The sequence below is a fragment of the Leptosomus discolor genome, chromosome 16 (assembly GCF_034619465.1).
Source record: "Leptosomus discolor isolate bLepDis1 chromosome 16, bLepDis1.hap2, whole genome shotgun sequence".
Taxonomy (NCBI): Eukaryota; Metazoa; Chordata; class Aves; order Leptosomiformes; family Leptosomidae; genus Leptosomus; species Leptosomus discolor.
The window spans coordinates 16,757,343-16,782,719 of NC_141406.1; the positions used below are offsets into that span (position 1 = coordinate 16,757,343).

At 47.2% G+C, this 25,377-nt stretch overlaps 1 protein-coding gene across 2 annotated transcripts in view; it reads right to left on the bottom strand.

Moving 5' to 3' along the window:
- Positions 1 to 25,377, bottom strand: part of TTC28 (tetratricopeptide repeat domain 28) — a 178,634-nt gene that overhangs the window by 53,623 nt on the left and 99,634 nt on the right. For both annotated transcript variants that reach the window (XM_086473965.1, XM_086473966.1), the window contains exons 3-5: positions 15,932 to 16,079; positions 12,888 to 13,160; positions 11,732 to 11,862 (exon numbers count right to left, since the gene is read on the bottom strand). In XM_086473965.1, coding sequence (XP_086330091.1) covers positions 11,732 to 11,862; positions 12,888 to 13,160; positions 15,932 to 16,079 — 552 coding nt within the window. The remainder of the gene's footprint in view (positions 1 to 11,731; positions 11,863 to 12,887; positions 13,161 to 15,931; positions 16,080 to 25,377) is intronic.

Genomic DNA, 25,377 nt, shown 5'->3' on the forward strand with positions numbered 1-25,377 from the left:
ATATGAACCAGAACGTGCATGCCTGTAAGTCTGTACGCCCAGCAACCGAGCCAAACATCTGGGCCAGACAAAGACTGAACTTGAGTGAATTGAACAATGCTGCAAAAAGTGTCCAGGAAGACATTCTGCAGACCGAGTCAAATCTCTCACAAGTTATCATTAAACTGAAATCACAACACCTGCAGAACCTGAGGCTTCAAGGGCAGTAGGGGCAAAAACAAAGCTTCTGGCCTATTAGGAAATCTGGAAAACCAGTCTGTCCCACTCTCACCTAACTCTGTACTGGCTGCTTCACACCCCTTCTTCAGCAGCCCTCCGCAGAGGGATTCAGTACACCTTTGCTACCCTGATCTGCTCAGCCAGATCCTCCCAGCAAGTGGCCAGTATCGGGGTTTCAGTTCTACAAATCAGACCACCCTCGAGTCTAGAACCGAATCACCAATGATTCTGGAATGGACAAGGATCTGCAAACACCTCCTCGAAAAGCCAGGACAGCATTAGCACCAGTCTCCTGGTAAAGCAAACGGGTCCTACACAGCCCTGAAGATGACAGCACTGCTTTTGGTGTAAAGGGCACATGTCTTATGAAACAAAAGACACCCAAGCCCCAGGGAGGCTCAACATAGTAACAATCAAGCACACCTGCTGGGATGCCCTGTGGAGCCCCCTCCTCCTTCAGCTCAGCCTCCTGGCTGATCCCTGGAAATCCTGCTGGGCTCCTCCACCACCTCAGCTGCCAGTCGGGAAACTTCTGCCAATCCAGCCAACAGTGCACCTGGATCCTACCCACTTCTGACAGCAGAGTACTGGGAGATGGTGGGCTGAAGCTGCACACAGGGCAGTGAGCAACTCTGGGCAGCTTCCCCTCAGGAATAACGAAAACACATATTAAAACCAGCTTGAGATCGACGAGAAGGCTCTGTGATGCTCAGCTTCATGCAAGGGCTCAGATTAGACAGCAACTTTCAAAGGAAAAGTGACACTTTTTTTCTGCAAGTATCCAGTCTGTGAACTACAAGGGCCTGATCTTTGTACCAGTTTCTGGTTTCTGCAGATAATTTTACAGTGAGTTCCTAGGAACTGACGCTAGACTCTCACCTCTTTGGAGAGCAGAGACTGGGAACAGTCTTTTGCTTGAGTGGTTAGCAGCCTGATCAACCATTCTGTTGTTTGTAAATCCTGTGTAAAGTGTCATGGGATTTTGAAAGCTGTTTCTCACACAGAGGCTGAATCAAAACCCAGCTTGTTTCAATTTCTTGAAAGTACCTCCAAGACTCAAAAGATCCCCTAGAAGAACCCCAGAGAAAAAACAGAAGGCATAATGGAGAAGCAAGAGTAAAGAGGTAATCCCATGCACTAAAAATGTTTATGAATATAGATGCACCACAGCCACCCATTTATCTTCTTGCTGCTTGACCTTTTTGATAAGATATTGGGGGGGGTTGACACAAGAACAGGACGCTCATGCAAAGTTACCATCTCTGCAACACATATGCACAGTGTGTATGCAATGGGCTGCAGTCTCTTGATGTTCTTGTGGTATCAGCAACAGAGACACACTAATTTCTTAACAAAAGCTCCCACATTGTCCCCAATCTCTTCTCTTGAAAAAGCTCAAGAAGTGAAAGCTATTTGTTGTTTAATACAGTAGCAGTCATCACACCCTAAACTTGTAATTCCTGTACTTTTATTAGCAGTGGCTGCATTAACCACTGATACAGATTATCAATTAGCAAAGCCCTCCTTGGCCTGTTCCTTACTTCTGGAACTGCAGTCAGACGCGATAAAGCTGTAAGGAATAATGTGTATTCTCCTTTCCTGTTCATGTGGTTACAGGCAGCAGATAATCCACTTCTGGCAGACAACATAATAAACTATTTTGAAGCAGTGGCTTCGCTACAGAAGAGGAAAAGGGGCAGAAAGCAGAAGAGCAGAGAAACAGATACCTTCTCTGCTTGTTTTCCACAAAGCTCTGTCGCTTACTACAGCAAGTGCTACTTTCCTACTCCTGCCTCCACGGCCTGTTTCTGACATCTTAGTCAGGGTTTTCATGCGTGACAAATTGCTTTAGCCTGAAGACTCTTTCCAGTTCTCATTTGTGAGGTATTTATATCCTGTCCTCATTTTCCACACTGTTTGCAAACATAACAAAATAACCGCAGTCCTAAGATTTTCAGATTTTTCCTTTCTGAAAAATTTGGCAGCCCCAAGGACCAGCCACCTCTTCGTATAGCTGAGTCCCATGCAAATGCCAGGGGCAGAGAAATTGCTGTGGGCTCCCTCAAGCTGCAGTTAACGAATTTGATTCTTAGCTCTCTATTTAAGACTGAGATAATGAAACACAAGTGAGGAAGAAAGTGACCAGGTGATAATCTCTTTGGGATTTTCAGTGAGAAAGAGACAAGTACGGCCCTATGAGAAATTGTATTTTAAAGCACCTGAAAGCCACTTGAATGCAAGTGAAAAGGATCACTGCTATGAATGACAACCCTTGCAAAGCCAACTTCTGCATAGAACAGGAGGAGCACCCAGCTCTGCTGTGCACCCAAGTAACTAACGATACATGAGCAGAAGGGCAAACAGAAGGGGTTTCTTGGCAGCAGACACAGAAAAAGTCTGTTTCACTATGCGGTATGGAAGGTCTGGGGTGTGCCTTCTGTTTCCAAAGATGTGCTACAGAAACCAGAACCTCATATAAACGAGATTTTGCAAGCACATGTTAGCTAACCAGAAGCGTCTTTACCTCACTGCATACACTTCTCAAATTCTATCAATAACTGTAAGAAAAATCACACACACGTGCAACATTTCATTCACATTAAGCTCAGGCTGTGACTGGGAAGTGGAACAGGGTAGTAACAGACCAGCCCACCCCACAAGACACACAAGAACGACGGGCTACTGGCCTCTAGCCCGTCTTCAATAAGCTGGTATCTCACGAAGCCTCCCAGGACAGCCAAGCCAAGAGAAGGTGCCGCATAGTGTACTGCCACGCAACAGAAGCCAGACAGCTCAGATGTGACTGCAGGGGCTAAAGCAGTAACAACAAACAGCCTTCCACCACCACCTACATAACACCTCTGCAGCCTGTACAGCTAAGGGACAGGGAGGTGCACCGCTCTCAAAGGACAGTGTTTCTGGCTGCTTTATTGTCCCCACAGCCCCTCTTTAGTGGATTACGCTCTTTTCCAGTTGCTATCCTGGCCTTCTCCACACAAATACACGATGTAGGACGTGTTACAAGACACTTTTGTCAACTGTTCACTGCATCAGTGTCTATAGACAGAAGCGCCATGTAACTCATTAGCGGAGTCTGAGCCAGCCTCACCACACTTGATTAACTTGAAGTGTTAATCACATACCTGAACATTTATGTTAAAAATGGTCACAAGCAATATGGACACTGAAGAACAAATTAATTGAGAAAACATTGCATACCACAGAAATACCATTCTTTGCTTCCTGAACCCACATGGCAGTACAGAGATGAGTGCACTTCTGTCTGCTGCACACTGGCTAGCCCAGGGTTTTTGTACAGGTATTGAAGCTGCGACCAGTATCAAGTCAGAAAAATACTTTTTTCAGAAGCTCACCACACAGTCTGAACAGTTCCTGCTCAACACACATACCCTTAGCAGCCAGATGTACCCTTAGGGTGCCAGCTGCACCTGCCCTGAAGGGGACAGACAGGCCCCTCTGTGCTCCAAAAACGCAATGCACAGGCTGCTCGCTCTCAGGGGCCAGGCAGCTGCAGCGGGACTGAGGAAGCTGTTCACAGCTGGAAGAGCAACTCTCTGTGAAGCAACTTGGCTTGCTCTGGGGAGAACTTCAAGGACGGAGTTGGGTGACAGCAGAGCAGCACCACTGACTCTGCCAGGACATGGCACAGCTCAGCCACGGGCCGGAATGTGCCACCTGCTCGCATCCCAGCTGCAGGTCAGGCACTGGCACTGCGGTGAGGAAAAGCTGCACTCGCCGTCGAGCATGAGTGCTACTCCAGCTTCATCTCAGTGACAGGCTGCTGCAATGCCAACCTGGGGGCAGCCTACACAGCTGTGGAAGGACTCTGGACTCCGACGAGGTAAGCAGGAGGGGAACGTGGCCGACAACTACTCGGGTGCACATGTTCTGATGAGCTCACTCCTGCTGACGTGCCCCAAGATGGTCTCTCCAGAGAGGAAGGGTTGCACAGATCCACACTTCGAGCCAAATCTGCAGCACAACTGCAAGCACAGGGACCCTCACAATTGAAGTGCAAACAGGTGTAATGTCACCTCTGGCAGGAGCCCTACGGCTGCCAGCACAGTCCAAACACAGAAATCATTCTGGGCCACAAATGGATGCGGGCAGGCAGCCAGGGAGGCACTCCACGCTTGGGACAAGCTCTCCTGCCATTCCTTTAGAAAGCAGCAGAGCTAGAGGCACACAGCCCTTGCTCAAGCATGAGCCACAGCTGATACCACCCCAATGCTTTGCTTGGAACCATTCAGCTTGCAGTGCCCAGGGTGACCAGTTTACGGCATCAGCAGCAGCCTGGCCTTTGCACAATCATCCCACAACAGGGCAGTTGAGTGCAGCAGAGTACACCGGAGGGCCCCACAGGTCGTATTTTAGGAAGAATGAAGAGAGTCACTCCTGAAGGACAGTTGTGCCATTGCTAACTCAGACTGTGTTCCAGTCTTTTTCCTTATCTAACTCAGCAGAATAGCTGTTTCTAAAAAGATTGGCAAGGAACGTAAAATAAAGATATTCTTTTGCCCTATACCATAATGTGCACAAGGAGTTCAGGCAAAGGGCTAAATACTTACAGCTTTGCTATTTACTGAAGATGTGGCTTACACAGACAAAGCGCAGCAGGAAGGACACCTGGAAAGCATTTCCCCTTCCCTTCAGGAAGGGGCAGGAAACCTTGGCTTTACAGAATTTACAGATTTCAGTAGAAAGGAATGATCTATCTTTCCTCCTGCATCTCCTTCTGGAAATAAGAAAGTGACATCTGATCTTTGACTTGCACAGCCTGACAGTAAGTAGCTGTATTTTACAAAACGTAAGAGCTTTACGCTGCGTTTCATCGCTGGGTCTGGCATGCTCTAAATGCGACTGGGAAAAACTACTAGAACTGCAGACCTAAATAACCAGCAGTGGCTGAGCTGCACAAAAAGTATGTTCAGGCAGTTGCAGAATCTTCAAATTCCCAGCTGAATCCAGACACTGATTATGTCTGTCACAGCAATCATAATTCACCAATGCTCCTCCTCCAGAGATGCACAGCAGGCAGTTATCCCTGACAACCTTCCATCACGACAGTCCTCTGGCTGCCAGCAAAGGCCTCTCATCGCAGCCAGCTCCATGGCAATGCTCTCTCTGCATAAGAAAGTGTAGCACTTAACTGCCTTCTTGAGTCTCCTGGGCTTTGAGCCCATGGTTTCTCTTTAGGATGGGAACTTCTGCATTCTGGTGTTTCCCCTAGCACACAAGAACTTTCATAGATATACAAGAGTAAGGTGACACAGAAAACCCACGAAGGCCGCTTAATAAACACCTTTCTTCTAGGCCACTTAAGCACCCCATTCTAATTACCATCTTCATCATCCCCCATTCCTGCAAATTAGTCAACCTTTCTGAAAAAAATCTCCTGAAGCTGTAAACGTGAACTCTGCCTTACACTTGCAATCATTTTAAAAACCATCTGGAGACAGTAAAATCTAGTTCATCATTCTTGTTCCTGAGCAGGCCTACCTGCTGCAGACGATTCTCAGAGCCACATATGCTCGTGGAGATGTCCAAGTGCAGCAGCCAGTGGCCATAGAAACAGTCAGTAATGAGAGGGCATTGAGCCCTAGCCAGTTCTACATCTACTCCTTCCAGAAACAGCTGCTTCTAGAGGGGAGGTGGGGGGAAATCCCTTTAAACCCAGGCCAAGAACGATTGCTGCAAGCTGTTGGGCATCCCGAGTCAACCCCGGGGCAAGCTGGCACTGACAAAGTCCATCAGTCTGCCCTCCGCTCTCCTCCAGGCCCCACTGCTCTTCCTGCAGTCAAGCTCGTGAGAAAAGGGGCAGCAGGGAACAGGCTCGAGTCGCTCAGCTGCATCTTCACCCCAGCCCCAGGGAGAGTTCGGGGCGCAAACAATCCTCCTCCACACCCAACACCTTCTGTTCATTCCCACCTAGCGAAGAGGGATGCTGCATCGTTAATGAAAGGCCAAGCTCAGCTCCGAACATGCCGGCCAGCCAACATGCAAGAGCTGCCTGCACTCAGCGGCTTTCTGGCAACATCACCCTTCCCAAAAGCTCAGCACCAGCAATGCCCTTCCACACAAGCATTAATTTTATTATGGTTAGTTTAGGACTTTGCCTTACTGCCTTGCTATTTTCGAATGCGGGGCTGTAATAGAAGGCGTCTGACGGCCCAGGAGAGAGGGAAGCTATTACGGTACAGAGCCCCTGCGGTATTGGTGGCCTCTGCAAGACAGGACTGAAGCACAGCCTATGTGAGTGTTTGGATGCTGAACCCGAGGAAGAGCTCTACAGCTTTCCTGTCCCCTTCCGTTTCTGCCTGTCAGTCCTCACAGCTTCAAAACAGTCCCTCAAGTAGCACTTTCCCAGATGAAATGCTTTGAAAGGAACAAAGGTCCTTCCAAATGGTCAACAAAAAGGGCCACTCCAACCCATCCTGTGAGATCACCCACCATTAGCTCTACTCTGGCACTCTGGCCTTACAAAATTCATAACACAAGACAGTTCTGCACGCCTGCGGAGCAGCTAGAGATGAAGAGGAATAGGGACACAGCAGACGAGCGTTACAGGCGCCAACAGCTTTCATATTTACTTTTTGACTCCAAGCTTTCCTCTGACCTTGGCACAGCTCATCAGTTGCATTACCCTTGTCTAAATCACAGCTCGTGATGTGGCATCAACACAAGCTACATGGGTTACCTGAAGGCTTTCAGAAGATCAGCTTACCTGGTGTAAAAACAAAGTAATTACTTCAAAAATATAATACAGACTAACACTCCGCACCTCTGTTGTTAAAAACGGATAGATTTGTACTGCAAGACAACTAACATGCACTAGCTACCCTATAAACCCCAACAGGGGCAACACACAAACTGCTTTTGCCCTGAGGCGGTGAACTGAACTCCAGGTCTTCCTTCTGCCTTCCCAGTGGCGCAGACATGCCCGCACGAGCCAAAACTCTGCATGAGAGCCAATACCTGACCCTATCCTCACTATCACCTGGCCTGTTTCTTGCAGAAAAGACACAGTCAGACCAAGTATTTAGTTGTCACACCTTGAAGCCTACCACTAAGGAACGAGGCAAAGGAATTTGGAAAAGGAACTCATAACTTCTGCAATTTTTGATTTGAAGGGCATGGCTTCCCTGGCATCCTTAGGTTCTTGAGAGATGAATGACCTCATGGTACTGCTCCTAAGATGTAATACTGTCCTGCACTGAGCAGGTAACAGGCAGTCCAGGAGACAAAATTCACCACCTATTTTTCCTGGGAGGTGATCACAGGACACAGATTTTAAGTTCAGTGTCAAGTTCAACTCAGCAAGTTATGCTAAAGGTTAACTTGATCCATTAAGTGAAACCTTGCCTTGCAACCCTGCTCCATCCTACTCGCACATACAAAGTCTTTTACATGAAGACATAGGAATTCATTAGAGTTTATCTTCTGTCCAGACATTAAATAATCACTGAATCTGATCTTCTGCCCCACCATCTCTCTCTCTACAAAGCATCAGTTTGATTTATTCCCTGTTCTGAGTGGAAATACCTTCAGTCATTAGTACTTAGCCATGTTGTCATGGGTAAGCCCTGTCTTGAATCTTGAGTGTTTTTTGACTTGGCAGAGGTGACCTCCCTATTGTAACTCCATTGGCTGGCAGAAAAATAACTCTTCTATCAGAAATCTGTACTAGGTTAACTGCAGGCCTTAGTTCTCTCTGAGGAAAAACTCACCGACTGCAAGCTTCTGTGAAGAGCTAAAAATAACGTAGCCCCAGTCCTCCCTCTGAACACATCTGTCACTCTTCCTCCTGCAGGTCACGAGTACCTTGGCTGCTGGTGTAGGGAACCTCTCTGTAAAACTTTCAGATCTTTCATAGGCACTAAGTAAAAACCAGACAAAAGAGCAGCAGCCCAAGCTACCAGTACCTAATTTCCTCAGCACATTAACAAACAGACAACGTGCACCGACATTTTAGTAACAGAGTACAGAACATATCCCAAGAACATGAGGCTACTGCTGGTGTAGGTCAGGGCTGTGACTTTATTCGTGCATCAACAAGCAGCAAGGAAACAAAGTCAACGTTTCACTTCACCGCAGCCAAGTTGGCTTAGAGAGCGGATCCTCTCATCCCTGTTCAGAAGCGCTAACCCCCCTCGCGGCCAGCATGCCGCTATTTCAGGACAGGAGTGGTTAAAGTCTAAGAGCCTGCAGCTGGCTCTGAACGAGAAAGGAAAAGACAACCCTGTACCTAGGGGCCCCACCAGCCTAGGAGTGTTTTATTTCCACCTCTGTGCATGAATTAAGTCAGTCTTAGCCAGAGCTAGTGCTAACGGAGCTGCCCAGAGACGAGCTCCCTAATGCGCACCCACGTGCACAGAGCCAGGGTCCTGCCGGCCACCAGTCCTCGTGGTCGCTCTGTGTTCAAACGAGCTGCGCAGCACCCCACTCGCTTATGGGGGTACGGTCAAAGTTTATGTCGTCTACCATGGGGCTGTAAAGACACAGTTCAGTGATGTCTACCCTGCCACCAGAGGCATGGCTGAAGCGTGGATAGGTATATTCCCATCAGCTTCGCTTCAGCCAGTATGGGAGGCATCGCTGTAAGAACAGCAGCAGCATAGACTTCATGGGGATTCTCAACTTGAGGACGTTCCCAGGGTTTGCAGCAGGCCAAGCCAGCCCACGCTGAAATCTGCTCTGCTTAATCTTCACAGAGAAATGACAGACTACCAAGCTGCACTGCTATTTCCTCTCTAACTGCATCCAGTCTCAGAGCTGGACTCCCATGCTCGCCTCCATCAGAAGAGAGGCAACTGCCCTTCCAGATGGTCCTGCCTACCTTCCTCTCTCCTACTACGCTTCACTTCTGTTGTCGTCCTTTTTAGGATGGTATCCTACTGACCACAGTGACCATCTGCAAAGCTTCACACGAACCAAAGAACGCATGGAAAGAAAGACCGAGGCCCTTAGGATTTCTAGTTTCCTGAATCAACTGTATTTTTAAGCCTGTTAATTCTTTCAGAAACAGTCTCACAGAATTAGCTCATCTGAATTTCTTGACCAGCCACTGCAGCTGGTCAAAAAATCCAACCCATCACTTAACTGTGACTGAAAGCATTGAAATGGAGATGGCTGCTTGACAGTGCCTGTTACAGCATCTTGCTAAGAACCAGTCGTCTTACTCATCTGCATAGACCAAAACCACACGTATGTTCAGTGCCTCAAGGTCTCTCTTGGAGACACCAGAGGTATGCCGAATCCCAGCTACTTCTGCTCCATCCTTTCTCTGGGCACAAGCATCATAAACCAGCCTTAACTTCTTTGCACACTGTGACTGCAAAGAGTAGATGACCTGCCCGGAGATGTGGACTGTGCTCGGTGTAACGTGGTGCTTGTAACAGGAGCTGCACAGACTCCCTGTGCCAGGGAGAGAGAGAAAAACGTTTAAAATCTTCCATCCACCTGAGCAGCTTATACAATTCCCCACTCATCTGACAAAGCTCCCCTTCTCCAGACTCGCGTCGGGGAGGACAGAGTCGAACGCTACAGCCAGACCCTCTGCAACTTCCTCCTTGGTTTACGTGCGACACAATCCAGCAGAAGTCCCTGGTACAAACATTTGCTTCAGCAGCCTCAGAACCCAGCGCTCCCTCTGAGGGTAGCAGTATCCTATACAAAAGAGAACTTTTTACCTTCTGTGCCAATTCTCTGTACTGTTGGAGGTAAAACAATTACCTCATTACAGTTGCACACCAAACTCCCTTCTGGTGGAATTCACATCAGCACTACTGCAACTTTATAACATTAGCATTATAAAAATGTCTGCAAAGGAGGCCAAGAAAAACAGCTTTTGTTCAGAGGAAGCTCTGTGGTCAAGATGATGTCATCAGAAAGCGCCAAATTAATTTCCTGTGGTTACATCCTACAGGAAATCCAAGAAGCTCAGCTTTCTTGCTAAATCAAGTAGTCATTTGTTGTCAATAACTGTTAATTATGTGCCCAGATGCATCATAAACGAAGAACTATCACGATTAGCCTTCATTCCCTGGATTCCTCCCAGATCAACCATTGGGATCTCTTTAGATCAGCGGCCTGAAGTCAGTGAAAGGCAGCAGCACTTGTGTCTCTGGGCCAGCCTGGGGGCTCTGGGGCGCACAGGCTGCTGCACTCGCACCAGCACAGCAACGTTCCTGCTATTTCCTTTGGCCCCCTCCCTGCAACGGGGGATCTGCGGGTGGAACACCACAGAGGAGGAGCTGCTATGTAGATGAGACTCTTAGCAGGAACAGGGACCCCCTAATCAAGAAAACTATAAAAACAATGATGAGTAACAGCTTTTCTGCTCTGCATGAACAGAAACAAGGAAATTGGGAGTGATTCAGGAGGTTTTCCAGCTGGTAAAATAATCATAAAAATGTCTAGCAGGTCCCTCCCCCAGTCAGAGTCTTTCCACAACCTACTGAAAGATGTATCTCTCAAAGGCTTACTCGATACGTAACTTACAAAACAACACTTCAGTAGAGCACTTGGCTAATTCAAATAGATCTTTTCAACAACCTATCCGTGGACAACTGATCCCCCCCCCGTTTTTATACCTCCCCAAAACTACTTGTGTTTACATGAATTCACACCTGCCCTGCTGCCTCAACCCTGCCCTGCAACCCACAAGCCCTCAGTTTTCCCCTTCACAGTAGAGGAGAATCCACAGGAGGCGAGGTGAATAGCTTTCGTAACTTGCACTAAAATTATGATTCTGTCCTTACAGTGAACTTTTGGTAGAAATCTCTTGGGACAGACTCTTCAGTCCATGCAGCATGCCTGCCTGGACTGGCAGGGAGCCCAGCCTAACACCTTGAGAGCTGAATGGTTAATAGTCAAGGCAAATCAGATCCAGTCCAAGCGACCCCTACACTTTACACAACGTTGTATTTTCAGGTTTGCATGGATTCTTTTTCTTTTCACTACTTTTTAAACAAAGTGAATTTTATGTGAACATTTGGGACAGGGACCTATCTCATGACTTGTCTGGAAAAGGCACAACACAGGATGCATCCTAACAGAGTTCAAATCAGTAGCACCTGTGTCACAGGGAAAACGAGCTGGCGACAGCCAGGGCTCAACGACAGAGATGATGTATTGACACCTTCTCAGCAGCAGCTTCCACCATCGATCCTAGAGCGTACACATTGTGGGCAGAATGGACGGGAGGGAGAGGGAGGCAGAAGGACTTGCTCAGAGCCACACGGAGACTGAAGGCAGTGGAAGACAAAAAGACAAACCGAGCATCCTGCCACTGACACTCATATACTGCATCTACTGGTACAAACAATCTCCTTACAAAAGGCAAGTGAACGGCCGGGAAGAGAAATCTTGTGGCTTCCAAATTCTCAGAGTAAAACAGGGCAGACAGACAAGGCTTCCTGACACGTTCGTATCTCTCCAGAACACCACGCAGCGCTGATGCCCAATTCAGTCTATGCAATAAGCTTCCTACCTCTCTGTCCTTGAGTTTCATGGCGAGCACCAGCTGATGTCTGTGGTTAGTCAGGGCCTCCCGGTAATTTCCTTTGGAGAAGAATGCAGAGCCCAGATTTCCATGAGCTCGGCATTCTCCCGTCTGGTCACCTGAGTCACGTGCAAACAAAACAAAGGTTAGCTAACAAGGACATCACTGGAAGTGTCCAGCAGAAACACTAAACACGCTGCACAAGTGATGCTCCAGTGTGAGCACCAGCATCAGAACAGACTCACCCTTGTGTTTATTACACAGCCAAGACTCCTCTCTGCTGGCCTTCAGAAACTTCTACAATAGCCATCAACGTTATTTTTAGAATCCTTCTGATTTCTGCTTTGGCCTAACACTTGGCAATTTCCCATTCTTCCATGTTTATTCCTTGCTTGGCATTAGTAACTGTTTGTGAAATTAAGTCAGTGGCCCAGGCTTAGAGCAAGCCGAGAGCACGCCAGCTTTCTCCAGAAAGCAATTCTGCAGCTCAGCTCAGACACAAAGCACATCTACTACTGTCTTCAAGAGAGCAGTCCCCACACTTTCAGTGAACTCTCCTAGCTAGAGCCCTCAGTCACTATGTTCTCCACCTCTGCAAGGTTATGCCTTTCTGTCTCATACACTGTCTCCTCTCCTACAGCACCTTGAAAGATCCCAGTGTTGTGCAGGATATATCATACATGAGAGGGATTTTCCAATTTGTTTAGTTTTTAAACCCTCTTGTTTATGCATTGTCTCACTCCTAATTTGTTCCTTCCCTGGCAACTGCCTTAGAAGCTCAGACCGAGTACCTTTTTCCATTGAATTCTTGAAAAAAACAGATTGCTTCATTTAAGATTCATTTACGATGTTGAGCCCAAGTCCACAAAGGGGATAAGACCAGTTCCCACACACATGACAGCAGAAAATTAGAGGACTCTGTAAAACCTTCATTGATCATCCACCCCCTCACAAACAGAGGTAAACAGGGATGCACAAGCCTGTAGTTTGCACACTTCAGAAATTTCAGATTTGATTCAGCAGCTTGTGAAATCCCACAGAAACCTGAGCATTAGAGAGATGCTGACCATTAACGCAGCTATTAATTTGTTCCATCTGTACCAATCCAGCACTCAAGCGAGGGAAAGCTTACCTAAAGTCTTACCTAAAGTCTTGGCTACATCCAAGTCCTGCTGCATGTATCCAGTGCTTTTCTCCGTATTCCCAAGGGACCAGTACGCACTGCTGAGTGCAGAGAACACTGATCCCCGCAGCTTTAGGCTGCAAGTGCCAATCTTCAGGGCAGCCTCTAGCACCACCACAGAGGCCCCATGGTGGCCCGCAGTCAGAAGTTCCTGGCCAATCACAGACACCACAACAAAGGGGCTTTTGTCCAGCTTCATCTTCTGCAGTTGTTGATAGGTGGGCTCCAGGGACTCTGAAATACAAAACCAAAGGCAGTTACTCAAGAAACCAAGCTATTTGCATCTAGAAATCACCTTCACAACTCATCTTCATTTTTGGTAACTCAATGACAGGCGAGCCAAGGGCCAAACTGCCCAAATCAAACCCAGATCTGTTACAGAAACTCAAGGTTCAAACGCATCATCCAGTACCTAGTACATCAAGACAGATAACCAGCAAGCTGATACTTTCCTTGCAGAAAGCACTTCGGGAAGACAGCATAAGCGTGCAGAGCAGTCTCATACTTAAGTCTGAAGACTGGCCTAACGGCAGAAGGAATACAGGAAACACACGTAGAGTTTTGTAGGAAACTGGAAATGGGCCCCCAGCACTAAGACCACTGCAGTTTCTGCTCCTTCAGCGCAAACTTTCAGCTGAACATCTCCAAAATCTGTGCCTGTCCAGATACCACAGCACACAGTGTGCACCAAGAAAGGTGACAAATATTGCAGAAAGAAGCTGCCCCTTCTTCTGCAGGAGAAGGTACATCTGCAGAGTGACAGCACTGGACCTGCCACACTACGTATAATTGGTCTAATTGCTTCCATCATTCAGACAATAAAACATCTCGGCTGCATGTCTCAATAAGGACATTAATATAACATGACTCCAGAATTCGCTGACGAAGTGGCATTTCTTGATAAGATGCTCTCACCTGAATAATCACTACCACAACCACCTCAGAAAGCCACTTGCTCCCTGTTTTCATCATTTCTGCCTCTCTACAATCACCAAGCGTATAAACAACAATAAAAGAGGATTTTAACACTTCCCTGAAGATGCAAACAGTATGAACACAATGCCAGTTTCCAACATCCAGTTAGATCCTGGGATCAAATGCAGGCATAAGAGGACAGAAATAGTTGCTGTAACATGCCACCACTTACCGTGCTTATCACTGCAAGAGCAGGTACAAACTTAGTTCCTGTCTTAAGCAGCTTACTTACGATCCTCACCAGGTAATCCAGGCAAACACAGGGAGAGAGAGGGGCACAGACAAGGAGAACAGAAGAAAAAGGAAAACACAAGGGAAATGCTTGTAACTCTGAAGGAACCCTGACATCCAGTAGCAAAGGGAGAACCAGCATGGTCATAGAAGGTCAGACATGGAGTTCATTACTGCTCCTGTACAACAGCGAACAGTAAGGGAAGAAACATAGCCACAACCCGGTGAAAGATGCAGCAACAGTGGGTCAGTTCTTGGGGAGTTCCGGGAGTTTCACTTCATCGCTACATCCTGCCGACTCATTCTCCCTGAATCCCTCCACGACTGCATCTAATAATCTTCAGCACGCCACCGACACTCAGAGCCTCTCTGCCTTTCTGGCTGCTCCACTCCATTTCCTGAATGCAAGTACCCTGCAAGCTACTACTCACACCAGTCTATCCGTAGCATCAAACAATCTATTATCCTGCTGGAATCAAGCTACAAGGGACTGGCTTTACACCACAGTCAATACCCAGAGAGACCTTCTATCTCTCTCCCAGACGGCAAGCTCTTGGAAAGGGGACCAGAACAACACATAACAACTGCTTAAGTGCCTGCAGAGCGCCTAGCATCAGCGGGACCGAGACTGTGAGCAGTCGTTACAGTAGTACAGTATATACACACTCCCAAAGCAAAACTAATAGTTCATAAGCAAGCCTGATATAAAATCTGCCAAACCAGGCAGTGGGAGGACAATAACTGGAAAGCAGCAACACTGAGAAGCACAGCAGGGAGCTGCAGTGCAATAGGACAGCAAGATCATCCAGCCAAATTTGGGGATGCTTACACAAAAATATCGTATCATCTGCGTTCTAAGCAGCTGCCACATGTCTTTGGGTATCAAATGATATGCACTTCGCAAGGTAACTGCTGTATAGGACAGAAACTTCCAGATGAATTCATTTTAGAGGATGGAGAAAAGCACTGCAAAAAAGGAAACACCAACGGGGCTATTTTTTCATTTCAGCGTTTCTTGGCCACTAAGCCCTGGGCCCCCCAGCAGCATTTGCTGAGGATGAGAATTGCCATGTTCCCTCCTCGGAAATACCATTAGGACACTGCAACACAAAGCCTGCAAGAGAAACAGGGCGAAGAGGAGATGACCTCCTTCCTCTAGAAAGGAAAATCCTGGAAACAGGGACAATATGAAAGAGAGGCAAAACGCCATACAGCTAATATGGCTTCAAGGTTCACGTGACTTCAACACTCTTCCTGAATATAAGTGAATTAGCAGAGCAGCCTGTTTTGCCTTCTGGAACGCTATGTTTTGAAAGACAGTACCATGGAAAAGCCGCTGATGCGTTCTTCTGGGCAAACACTGTCCCAGAGCATTTAAGACTCCCTGTTCCCAATGGCCAAGCACCAGACCATGTAGGAAGTTGTTCCAAGTCATAATAAAGCCAGGGGCGCAGTAGCACACACCTCTCTATCTGCACTGACACCAGGCAAAAGAGCAAGGGCTCTGTTGGAACTGCTGCACAACACCAGTCTGATTCATCCCCAGTGCCTCTTGAGCTGGGTATCACCATCTTGCTGCCCCAATGAATCAGAATAATGTTTTATTGTTCCTCCTCCACCTTTGGGCTCCTTTCTCAGCATCTGCTGACTCAGCAGAAGCCACATCTTGAAATCTTTCCTTTCAGGCCTCCAGGTTCTCCTGCCTCAGATGCTGGCATAGTCATCTGTGGACTGAAACTACCACCTCCAAGTACCTCAGCAGCACACCACCACCCTTGAGAAAGTCTCCTGGTGCTTACCTCGCATGGGAGATTTCATGGCGGCCTCGACCATGCCAACCAGAAGCTGAAGACTCTTGGGATCTTGAGCCAGTCCTGACGCAAACGCTGCCAGTGCATCTGCATGACGTCCAAGATACTGAAGGGCCACACCCTGTCGGAAGTATGCCTGAAAAGCCAAAGGGAAGAAGAAATGCCAATTACTTAGTTGGAAGAAGTCACAAATAACCAATCTGCTCGTGACCTCGTGCTGGTGGATGCTGGGCTACACAATCCCATTTTGGCTTCTTTGGTCACGCTGGCTATAATCAGAAAAAAACAACACCACAGTTTGGTTTGTGACTGCCACTAGTCACTTATCTCCTTGGTGTGATGACTTTCTCAACCTCTGCAAGGCATCTGAACTGTTCTGGAGACAAGGGACGGTAATTACTATTAAGGCGAAGCTTTCCCCTTGGATATGGCAAATTACTTATTCTTAACTACTGATAACCAAACGCTCACTCTTGAGACCTCCATTTCTGTCCTCTTGGCTCACACAGCATACAAATAACTCGCTTCCTTTCTCATCAGTTATTGCAAATGAGTCCAACATAAACATCTAGTACTAGCAGAGACCAAAATGTACTGGAAGCTCAAGTTGCAAAGAAACATGATGCAAAGATCCAGACAGGAGCTGAACCTTCTTTCTCTGCACACATCCCCTAATGCAGACACTGCCCAGCATTGTCACACTTGTTGGGTGCAGTATATAGACACATATACACATGTGTGTCTGTGTGTGTGTGTATATATATATATATATATATATATATATATATATATATATCGCTCCTAGCATTGCTTTCATGGAGAAGACCTCATCACTACTTCTCTCCAGCTGTAACAGAAACCTGTATTCAAGTTACACTAAGTATACATCTGTGGAAGGCTTTTTACTTAAACAGGATAAATCTCCAATTAATATCCAAAGGGGTATTTCATTAGAGCTTTCAGACACTTTTAGAATTCAATCCAGGGAGGCAGAGATTAAGGAAAATCAGAAATGACATGAGAAATTTATAGACATGAATATTTCATCTCTTTTCCATTAGTAAACCCTGATTGTAGAACCACTTTTAATGAATTCAATGAAAGCAAAATTCTTTTCATTAACCTTTAATATAAATGTGTTCTTATTGAACCAAACAAGCTACTGTACTGGAAACCCAATTCAATGTTAATTAGATTACTTGCATGAAGCTTTCAATCAAAGAAAAATACAAAGAATGAACAACGTGCAGTGGCCATCAAGCACTGGTCCTCCTGGAGGGAGCTAGCTGTCAGCTAAATCACAGCATACACTTTTAAGTCCTCTTTTTCCCAGAATTATCATTTAATTTCTTCCTTTACCACCTGATGACAGAGGCAGTTTGATGCAGCATGTCTCTGATAGGGACCTATCCAGCCAACAAGGCTGGTCCAGGACAAATGTGCCTGCCTGATTCAATTACCAGGGATGAGCGCACAAACACAAGGCTGCCAGCAACGGAACTTCATCTTGTCTGTAGGCACCTCCAACATCTCGGGCTTTACAGGAAGGCAGAAGCCTGCTGTCACCTCTCTCAAAACCCATACTACCAGGGCAGATGGCACATCAGGGAACACGCGGCCTCTCCATCACTGCAAACAGTCAGCTAAGCCCAGAACCCCCAAATTCACTTGTATACAGGGTTTCACGGCAAAGGCAGGAGGGAGATGGATGCCACAGGCAATGCTGACAAGCCTCCCACAGCCTACAGAAGACAGGAGTACTACGGCTTCTGTTTCCAAGATTCCCACGTAGTGCAATCCTCTCTCACACCCCAACCTATACACCCAAAGGCTGTAGGACAAGAGGTACCCTGCTCTTCAACTATATGTACAGCAACAGCTATCTTTCATGCCTCCCATAAAGGAAAACGGACCCTGTGAGGAAACAGAGAAAAGGCAAACTAAACAGAACACAGGTGAAGCCTCTGCCCCACTCCTGGTTCTCACACAGAAATCCCAGTGACATCAGCTCCCAGCAGGAGAAACACAGCTGCAACGTCACAAAAGAGGGGAGGGGGGGAAAAAAGCCTGTCCACAGGTCTCAGAGCACTTTGCAGAGGAGTAGCAGGCCTGCTGTGCTCACCATCGCCTGCCCAAGAACTCTACCCCCCTCGCCGCCAGAGAAGGGCCCTGCCTAGCCGGGATGCACCAGCGGCTGCACTGGGGACACTGGTTTCTAGCGCCTGCCCATCCAACCCTGTCGCTTTTGTGGAGTGCTAAGCACACCTCAAACGCTGAGAAAGGGGAGTTCTCATCCCTCAAGCTCTGCTCACAGAGGAGACACCACAGGCCCCAGATGACAGAAGAAAACAAGACAGGGATGAGAATCACCAGCAGCATGCACGCAGTACCATGCATTTCCAACATCCTTTCTGGAAAGTGCTTTTATCCCCTCCACACATCTATTCCTGGAAGTCCCCCCTGGAAACCACTTGATTTGCATACAAACACAGCATTCAGAGCTGAAAAAATCCCACCTATTAATCATAACTGAAAGGAAGACTTCGGCCAATTTTTCTCCTGCAAAAACCCCTTCCTTCCTTCCTTTCTCCTCCAGTTTCCAGCCTATACAGAACACTCTCCACACACTGTGTTCCCCAGAGATTTTTAACAAAATAAATTTTAAAAAAAAAGCATTCACATCACCTATTTCCTCCCCAGGAGGCATTCACAACTTAGTTTAGCATTGGAATGAAGACACCGCTATCAAGAGAAAAAAATCTGCGAAGAGGAAATGGTAAGAATCGCCCTTTGGAAGAGGAGAGGAAAAGTAAAGGCAGGGAGCCAGCCGCTGCAGCTGAAGAAATGAGACAAGGAGTAGCTTTCCAGTCCTGACACAGACAGAGTCTTCCCACGCTTCAGCAAACTCTACATTTTTAATCATGCTATGTGAAGACAGGAGACTACTCACTCTACAGTAAAAGTTACATTAACTTTCCGGTGAGCCCAGGTAAGAAAAAACTATTGATTCCTTTTAAGAAGATTAAAGCAACAAGAGAGTGATGTTTTGCTAAAGACAACACGAATGAACAGCAGGTGCTTTCTAACCCATGGCTCTTTGCATCCTCAGTGCAACACAAAGAGCTGGAATCATCTTTTTCATTTTTTCCAATCTCTGCATCATACTTTCCAGGAACGAGGTGCTGTGCAAAAAGAAAGTCTCACTCTCAGCTGCAATTTGCCACTAGATGCATCTCCCTCAATGGGAACTATTTTCTCCTCTCCTTGCGTTAGCGTGATCGAATACGTGCCCTCCTGTTCCCATCTCCAGATCCACTAGTGTGCCATGGGCTAACACCACCTGCACCCAGCCAGACCCCACTCTGTTCTGCACAGCGCATCTCCCGGCGTCTCCACTGCCAGCCTTGGAGCAGAACAGGGAGAGCGGGACACGGCACTACCAGCCAGAGCCTTCTGGGAAGGGAAGAAGATTAAAAAGCGAAAGACAGCTCTACCAAACAGCTGATCTGAAAGGTTGTTAGCGAGTAATCCCGTGCACCTATGGACCTTTAGTTCTGGGAAATGAGACCATAGAATCACAGGATGGTTCGGGTGGGAAGGGACCTTAAAGCTCATCCAGTTCTACCCCCCCTGCCATGGGCACAGGCACCTTCCACCAACCAGGTTGCTCCCAGCCCCATCCAGCCTGGCCTTGAACACTGCCAGGGAGGGGGCAGCCACAGCTTCTCTGGGCAGCCTGTGCCAGTGTCTCACCGCCCTCACAGGGAAAAATTTCTTCCTAATGTCTAATCTAAACCAACCCTTTTTCAGTTTGAAACTGTCACCATACTGCGGTCTCAAATAGCCAGTCATTCTTTAATCTACTGGACAACTAGCCTCACTTCAGCCAGTTCACAGACTTCACACAGCCAAGTGGAGAGGGCCTGGGAAGGAGGGCAGGGAATAATTAGTGCTTTTTATCCATAATACTACTGAAAGCACTGTTGATATTCTGGAAGCAAAAATACACTATTCTAATTAACTAACTTGCAAAATATATTTGGCACTTGAGAATTCCACGCAGAAAACTGGCCCTGTAACAGAGGCTGCTCATACAGCGAGTCCAAGCACAGAATGCCAGTGATCTCAAGTTGCCTTACTCCCAGCACAGGACCGAGCCCAAAGGTAACAGGTCTTCCCATCTCATTCAAATTCCCCCCCCATTTATCAGACCTGCCTTTTTGCCCCATGCTTTTCAGAACGTGACACATTTTCACAGCAAGAATATAGCTTTTAGTGCTTTTCTTTACCGTCAACTTAATTTTACAAAAATTGCATGAACAAGAGAAGAACGCGAAAGAAGACCTTCCTAACTGGAAACTCCAGTTTTATGGAGGCGGCTGATGGCAGGGTCAATACCTGCCTAACCAGGCCTAATCTCTCTCTACAATTCTAAGCACGAGCCCTATTTGTACTGCTCAATTTATTGACCAGTGTAGTTTCTGTACAGGCTAGTATTTTTCATCTGTGTTTATTACAACCCATTCAACGCACAAGGAGAATTTCTATCCATCCTACTAGGAGCTCCCACTGACTGACTGCTGCAGGGTCCAAGCAACGCAAATACAAACATGCCTGTTAGTTTTTTGATCCTCATCACCTGAGACCCCAACCAGCTAACCGTCCAGACCCTGATTATTAAATTTGCACATGCAATCTGAAACAGGATTAGAATGGAAATGCCATCATTGAAATGGCATTTTTTATTAACCCTTCTAATACCAATATGCAAGAACTGTTTTAGGCAGAGCAACAGTAATTGGTTTGTATTAACGCAAAACACGCAATGAAGATAAAAATGTAGCACAAGAAAGAGCATATATGAATATGAATCAGACCTCTACCTTTCCCAGGATTCTGCTAGATAAAACAAGCCCAGTAAAGGAAGCCCAAGACAACTTAATGCTTTTCTTACCAGATAATAACATTTTGGACCAGGGATCTAGGCAAATACTCATGCTGTACTGGCATCTGTAGCAGGCTCTGGTACAACTCTTCAGGCTCATACCATTTTTCCCAGTAGAATTCATGGCAACAAATTGTTCAGATCCTTAGTGTGTCCCATACACAATGCTTGCAAGAGTTAGAGGGAAGCAGCAGCCACATGAGTTCAGTCCTGTCTTACCACCGTCTCTTGTAAGTCTGAAGCACGAGCTCATGTTTCTGCAGTACGATTTAGTACCAGGGTATAAGCATTTTTCTAACAGCAGCCCATATTATACTCTCTATTTATAAGCAGTATACTATCCTGCCCAGTACTTTAGAACAGCTAGAACTGGGGGGTTAACTGGAATGCAGGAGCCCTCTGGGAGCATACTGTCACCCGGCTGCCTTCAGACACGCTGAGATAGCCAGGCAGAAAGCAGGGAGCCCCGCCTTTCTCTCGAAGCAGGGTGACCCTTTCAGGAGTCTGATGTGCAGCAGTCAACGCGCATGGTCGATCCTCTCCGAGCCCCCAGCAGAGACCCTGCTGGCTGCAGGCCACCCTCAAGGAATGCAGCGACAAAGACCAGCTCGGCTTCGGGATCTCCTGCTGCTGAGGGCCAGGACCCCTCGGCCCCGCCGCCCCGGGGCTCTGCCCTCCACCTGCATCTCCTCCCTGCCCTGCGCACCCCTCCTGCTGGTGGTCCCTCTGCTGCCCAGCTGCCTCGCTAGGGCTCCTCCAGCACTTCTGTCATCGAGCTTCACACTCGGAGACTCATTTACAAAACGAACTGCTGGCCGATTTGCAATTGGATAATGGAGAGAGGAGAACGAAACTGGAACGGCATCAGAAGAACTTGGAGCAGAAAATTACTTTCAAACAAACATGGGAAACCTGAAATAAATGCCTCAGCCTTAGACAAAGACTCCTATTGTACTCAGGGGAGGAAATTCAAAACACCTTTACATTAGTGTCAGCTTCGGACCCTGGACAACCAGCTATCTGGACAGGAAAGGCAAACACATCCAAAACGCTTTTTCCACAATGCTCCCTTGGTTTTCCAGATCAGGAGATGATGCCAAAAATAGCACGAATAATCTATGATACACTTAATTGGCCTGCTCCGAGTCTGCAGAACGCCTCCTGGGCAGACGGACCCCCTGCCCCGTGCGGGACAGCTCAGCGTCCCCCAGCCAGCCCCTCTCTGCTGCCCAGGCGAGCCAGGCCCGCGGCTGACGAACACGACACGTGTGATGAACGAAAAGGAGGAAAGTGTGGGAACAGTCGCTACAGCTTCTTGGGGCCAGGCACCAGGTTGAATCTGTCCTCTCCCTTGTAACTGCTTTACAGCCAAATTTTAGAGAAAAATACAGGACAAATCTCTGCTGTGGGATTTTAGGAATGCGAGGAGAGGGAAGAATGCGCTTTAATTCAGAACACATGCAGCACATGCATGAATACTGCTTGCTGTCCATGTGAACCGAACTGCTCTCACAAAGTTAAGGTTGCACCCCAGGTAACAGCTTCCCCTCACAGCCCGTACACTCAGCTGGCACCTGAACCACTGCCATCAGCCCACACTAAAGAACAAGCCAAGATCTGACAGATTTATTGTCTCTGCAGCACAGCTTCTTTACCTTCTACCCATTTCCAAGGTGTCTCTTACAGGAACGGCACAGCTCAGAAATGGAAATTTCCTCTAAGCCCCATTGAGCCTATACAGAAAAAGAGGATGGGTGTGTGTGTAAAATACCATGCCTTGTTTTATCCAAAGAGCATTTAATTATTTTTATTAATTGTGCTTCCACTACCTCCAGTGGGAGACTGTGCGCAGATCACTTGCCCACCTGAATTAAATGGAATCATCAGTAATAGTCAAATCTTTGCTTAGCTTAAGTTAACAGCCCAGCTCTTCACACAGCTCATTGCTGCTGATCCATTCTTGCGCTTCAGGCTCGCTCTAGAAGCAGCAGCTACAGCCTGGATCCCCTCTTCAGGGGGCACCCCCACCTGTCATAACCATGTGTGGCAACAGACAACCTCCCTGCCTGTATCAGCTACAACTCCTAAACCTCATGTAATAGCAAGAACTAGCTGGGCATGGAGAAAAGTGCTCTAGACAAGTAACAACCAACGTGGTGATGCCCAAACGCAGCGCAGACGAAGCACTGCCAGCCTCCTGTGTTTAAGGCTGATGGGCACAGACGCAAATACAGCATCTTCCAGAACTCCTCAAGTCAACAGGGACAAAGCTGTGCCCAATTTCTGGCTAAAGGTATCACAGAAGAAAAGATAAGCCACCTTTCACCCTTCTCAGAAGTAACAACAATCTTGGTAAGATATTATTAGAGATATAATAGATACAGAATTACACAAAACTTAAAATGAATGGATTAGATGACACCTGTAGGCAGCTTCTCAGTGAAGTGCAGGGCAGTGGTAGGGCTGTTTTTAACACCATATTACCGAGTGCTTTGTTTAGTTTCAGCACTGTACCGTTATTTAAATTGTATTAACATTTAATATGTAACTGCCAGTGCACATCTGCACACAATTGTCCCAATTCTAACAATGCTGAAAGTGTTGAGAACCTTTGCAGAGCTCAAGAATACACAAACATATGCTACTATTTGTTCTTACACCCTTAAAAGCAAAAACAAATGAAAAAGCAGTACAAAGGGAAAAGAGGGAATAATAAAAATCATGTCCTAAACTGGAAGACATCCACCACAAGAACTCTTTTTGCTATTCAGCTTGAGTGTTCCAGCACAGAGTTTCATTGTCTCACTTCGAATTACTCATCTGAGTAGCAGCTCAAATGACTGCCCCCCCTCTTCAGCATTTCTCCATTTTGCATGCTGGCAGGCTGTGGAAGTTTAGGTGGATCACACTGAAACCTCACAATAAAATCCAGAAATGAGACATTGAAGCATCTGGTCAGCCCACAGTCATGAGGCCCGGCATTCACACCAAACGCAGCAGGGAATTTTCAAGATCCATGTCAGCTAGTGCAGCACTCCTGTGCACAGACAGTCCCGACACAGGTGATCTGGACTCACCGTCAGGGCAATAGGTCTTTTCCCAGCTGCGCAACTGCTGATTAAACTAACACTGTAATTGGCATCTTGCAGCGAGATACAGAAGATGATCAAAATCCTGACATCTGGACATAACAATAAGTAACACTACGGTGGCTGTTGTCAGCACTACGCTGTTCTTTCCAGGCCAGCAACTCCAGCAGACAACATTAATGGCACATTTGCACATCCAGTCACGGTGCAGCACAGTTACCGGCTGGCTCTCCAGCCAAGGGAGCACTTGGCTCCAGCAGCACACAAACCACAGGACAACACACCCTCATGGGAAAATCCTGGCAAGCCCCTGACCGCAAAGCCTCCTTTCAGTCTCGCAGCATGCAGGCGCCAGACACCCTGCAGGTGAGTGTTTCCTATGCAATAGGACCTGAATTACCAGATGAGACACAAATTTATTACAATCCCTGTCACCGCCAAGGCAGTGCTCAGGCCTGCCTACATGGAAGCCATCAACAGACCATCTTATCCAAAACTACAGCAAATTGCTTTGCCACCTGCTTCCTTCCACATCCCCACTCCCCAGCAGGACGTGTCCTACTACCCCCAGCTCCTCTTTGGCACAGCAGATGGGTCCTGGAAGTTTGGCCTTTCAAAACTACCTCCACGCTTTTGGTTTTCTCCAAATCCAGGTACTCTTCCTCTGCCCAGAAGACTGGACCCTCTTGGCTTCACTCTCTATCTCTAAAATCCCTATGTGTCCTGCACTTTTCTATTATCTGTGGTACATCGGCCTGTTTTTCGGCTGCTGTTTGATTGCTGCCATTCTAGAAACAATGAGGGTTGTTCTGGAAACACATGCTCTTGTCCTCACTGAAGTAAACTGGGATAAAATGGGATTTGCCAAAATCAAGACAGCTGGAAGGCAGAGACGGTGACTCACATACCAGCAATTTGGAGATGGAAAGTGCTATGTCCAATTTTGAGTCCAATAACCAATAAAATATTTGTTTTTTCTGCCAGCTTTCTCCTGTTTTGTGATTTCAGCATAATCTCGGAACCCAAGCATGCTCACGTCCAACAGCCGTAATGGCTGGCCGTTCTGAAAAGGGTGGAAAGTGGAGGCTGCCTCAGGTACAGACTGCTTAGTCACACCAGCAGGTATTTGTCCATGTACAGAGGCACTTAACCAAGCCGAGTACTGAATCTCGCCAGAACCCAGATGGCTAAAATCTGGTAATTATGAAGGGGAAGTACTGAAGTCATTGCAAAGACTAGCTAGTCTTTGAAAATAATCACTTCTGAGTGACAAGACAACTAGTGACTTAACTAACAGCACCTGCTCAAGAACCCAACCAGGGTAGGCATGTACCTGGATCCACGCGACGGTCACGATTTGTTTCTTAGTCAAGAGTGGCAGTGCCCGCTCCCCACGGAAC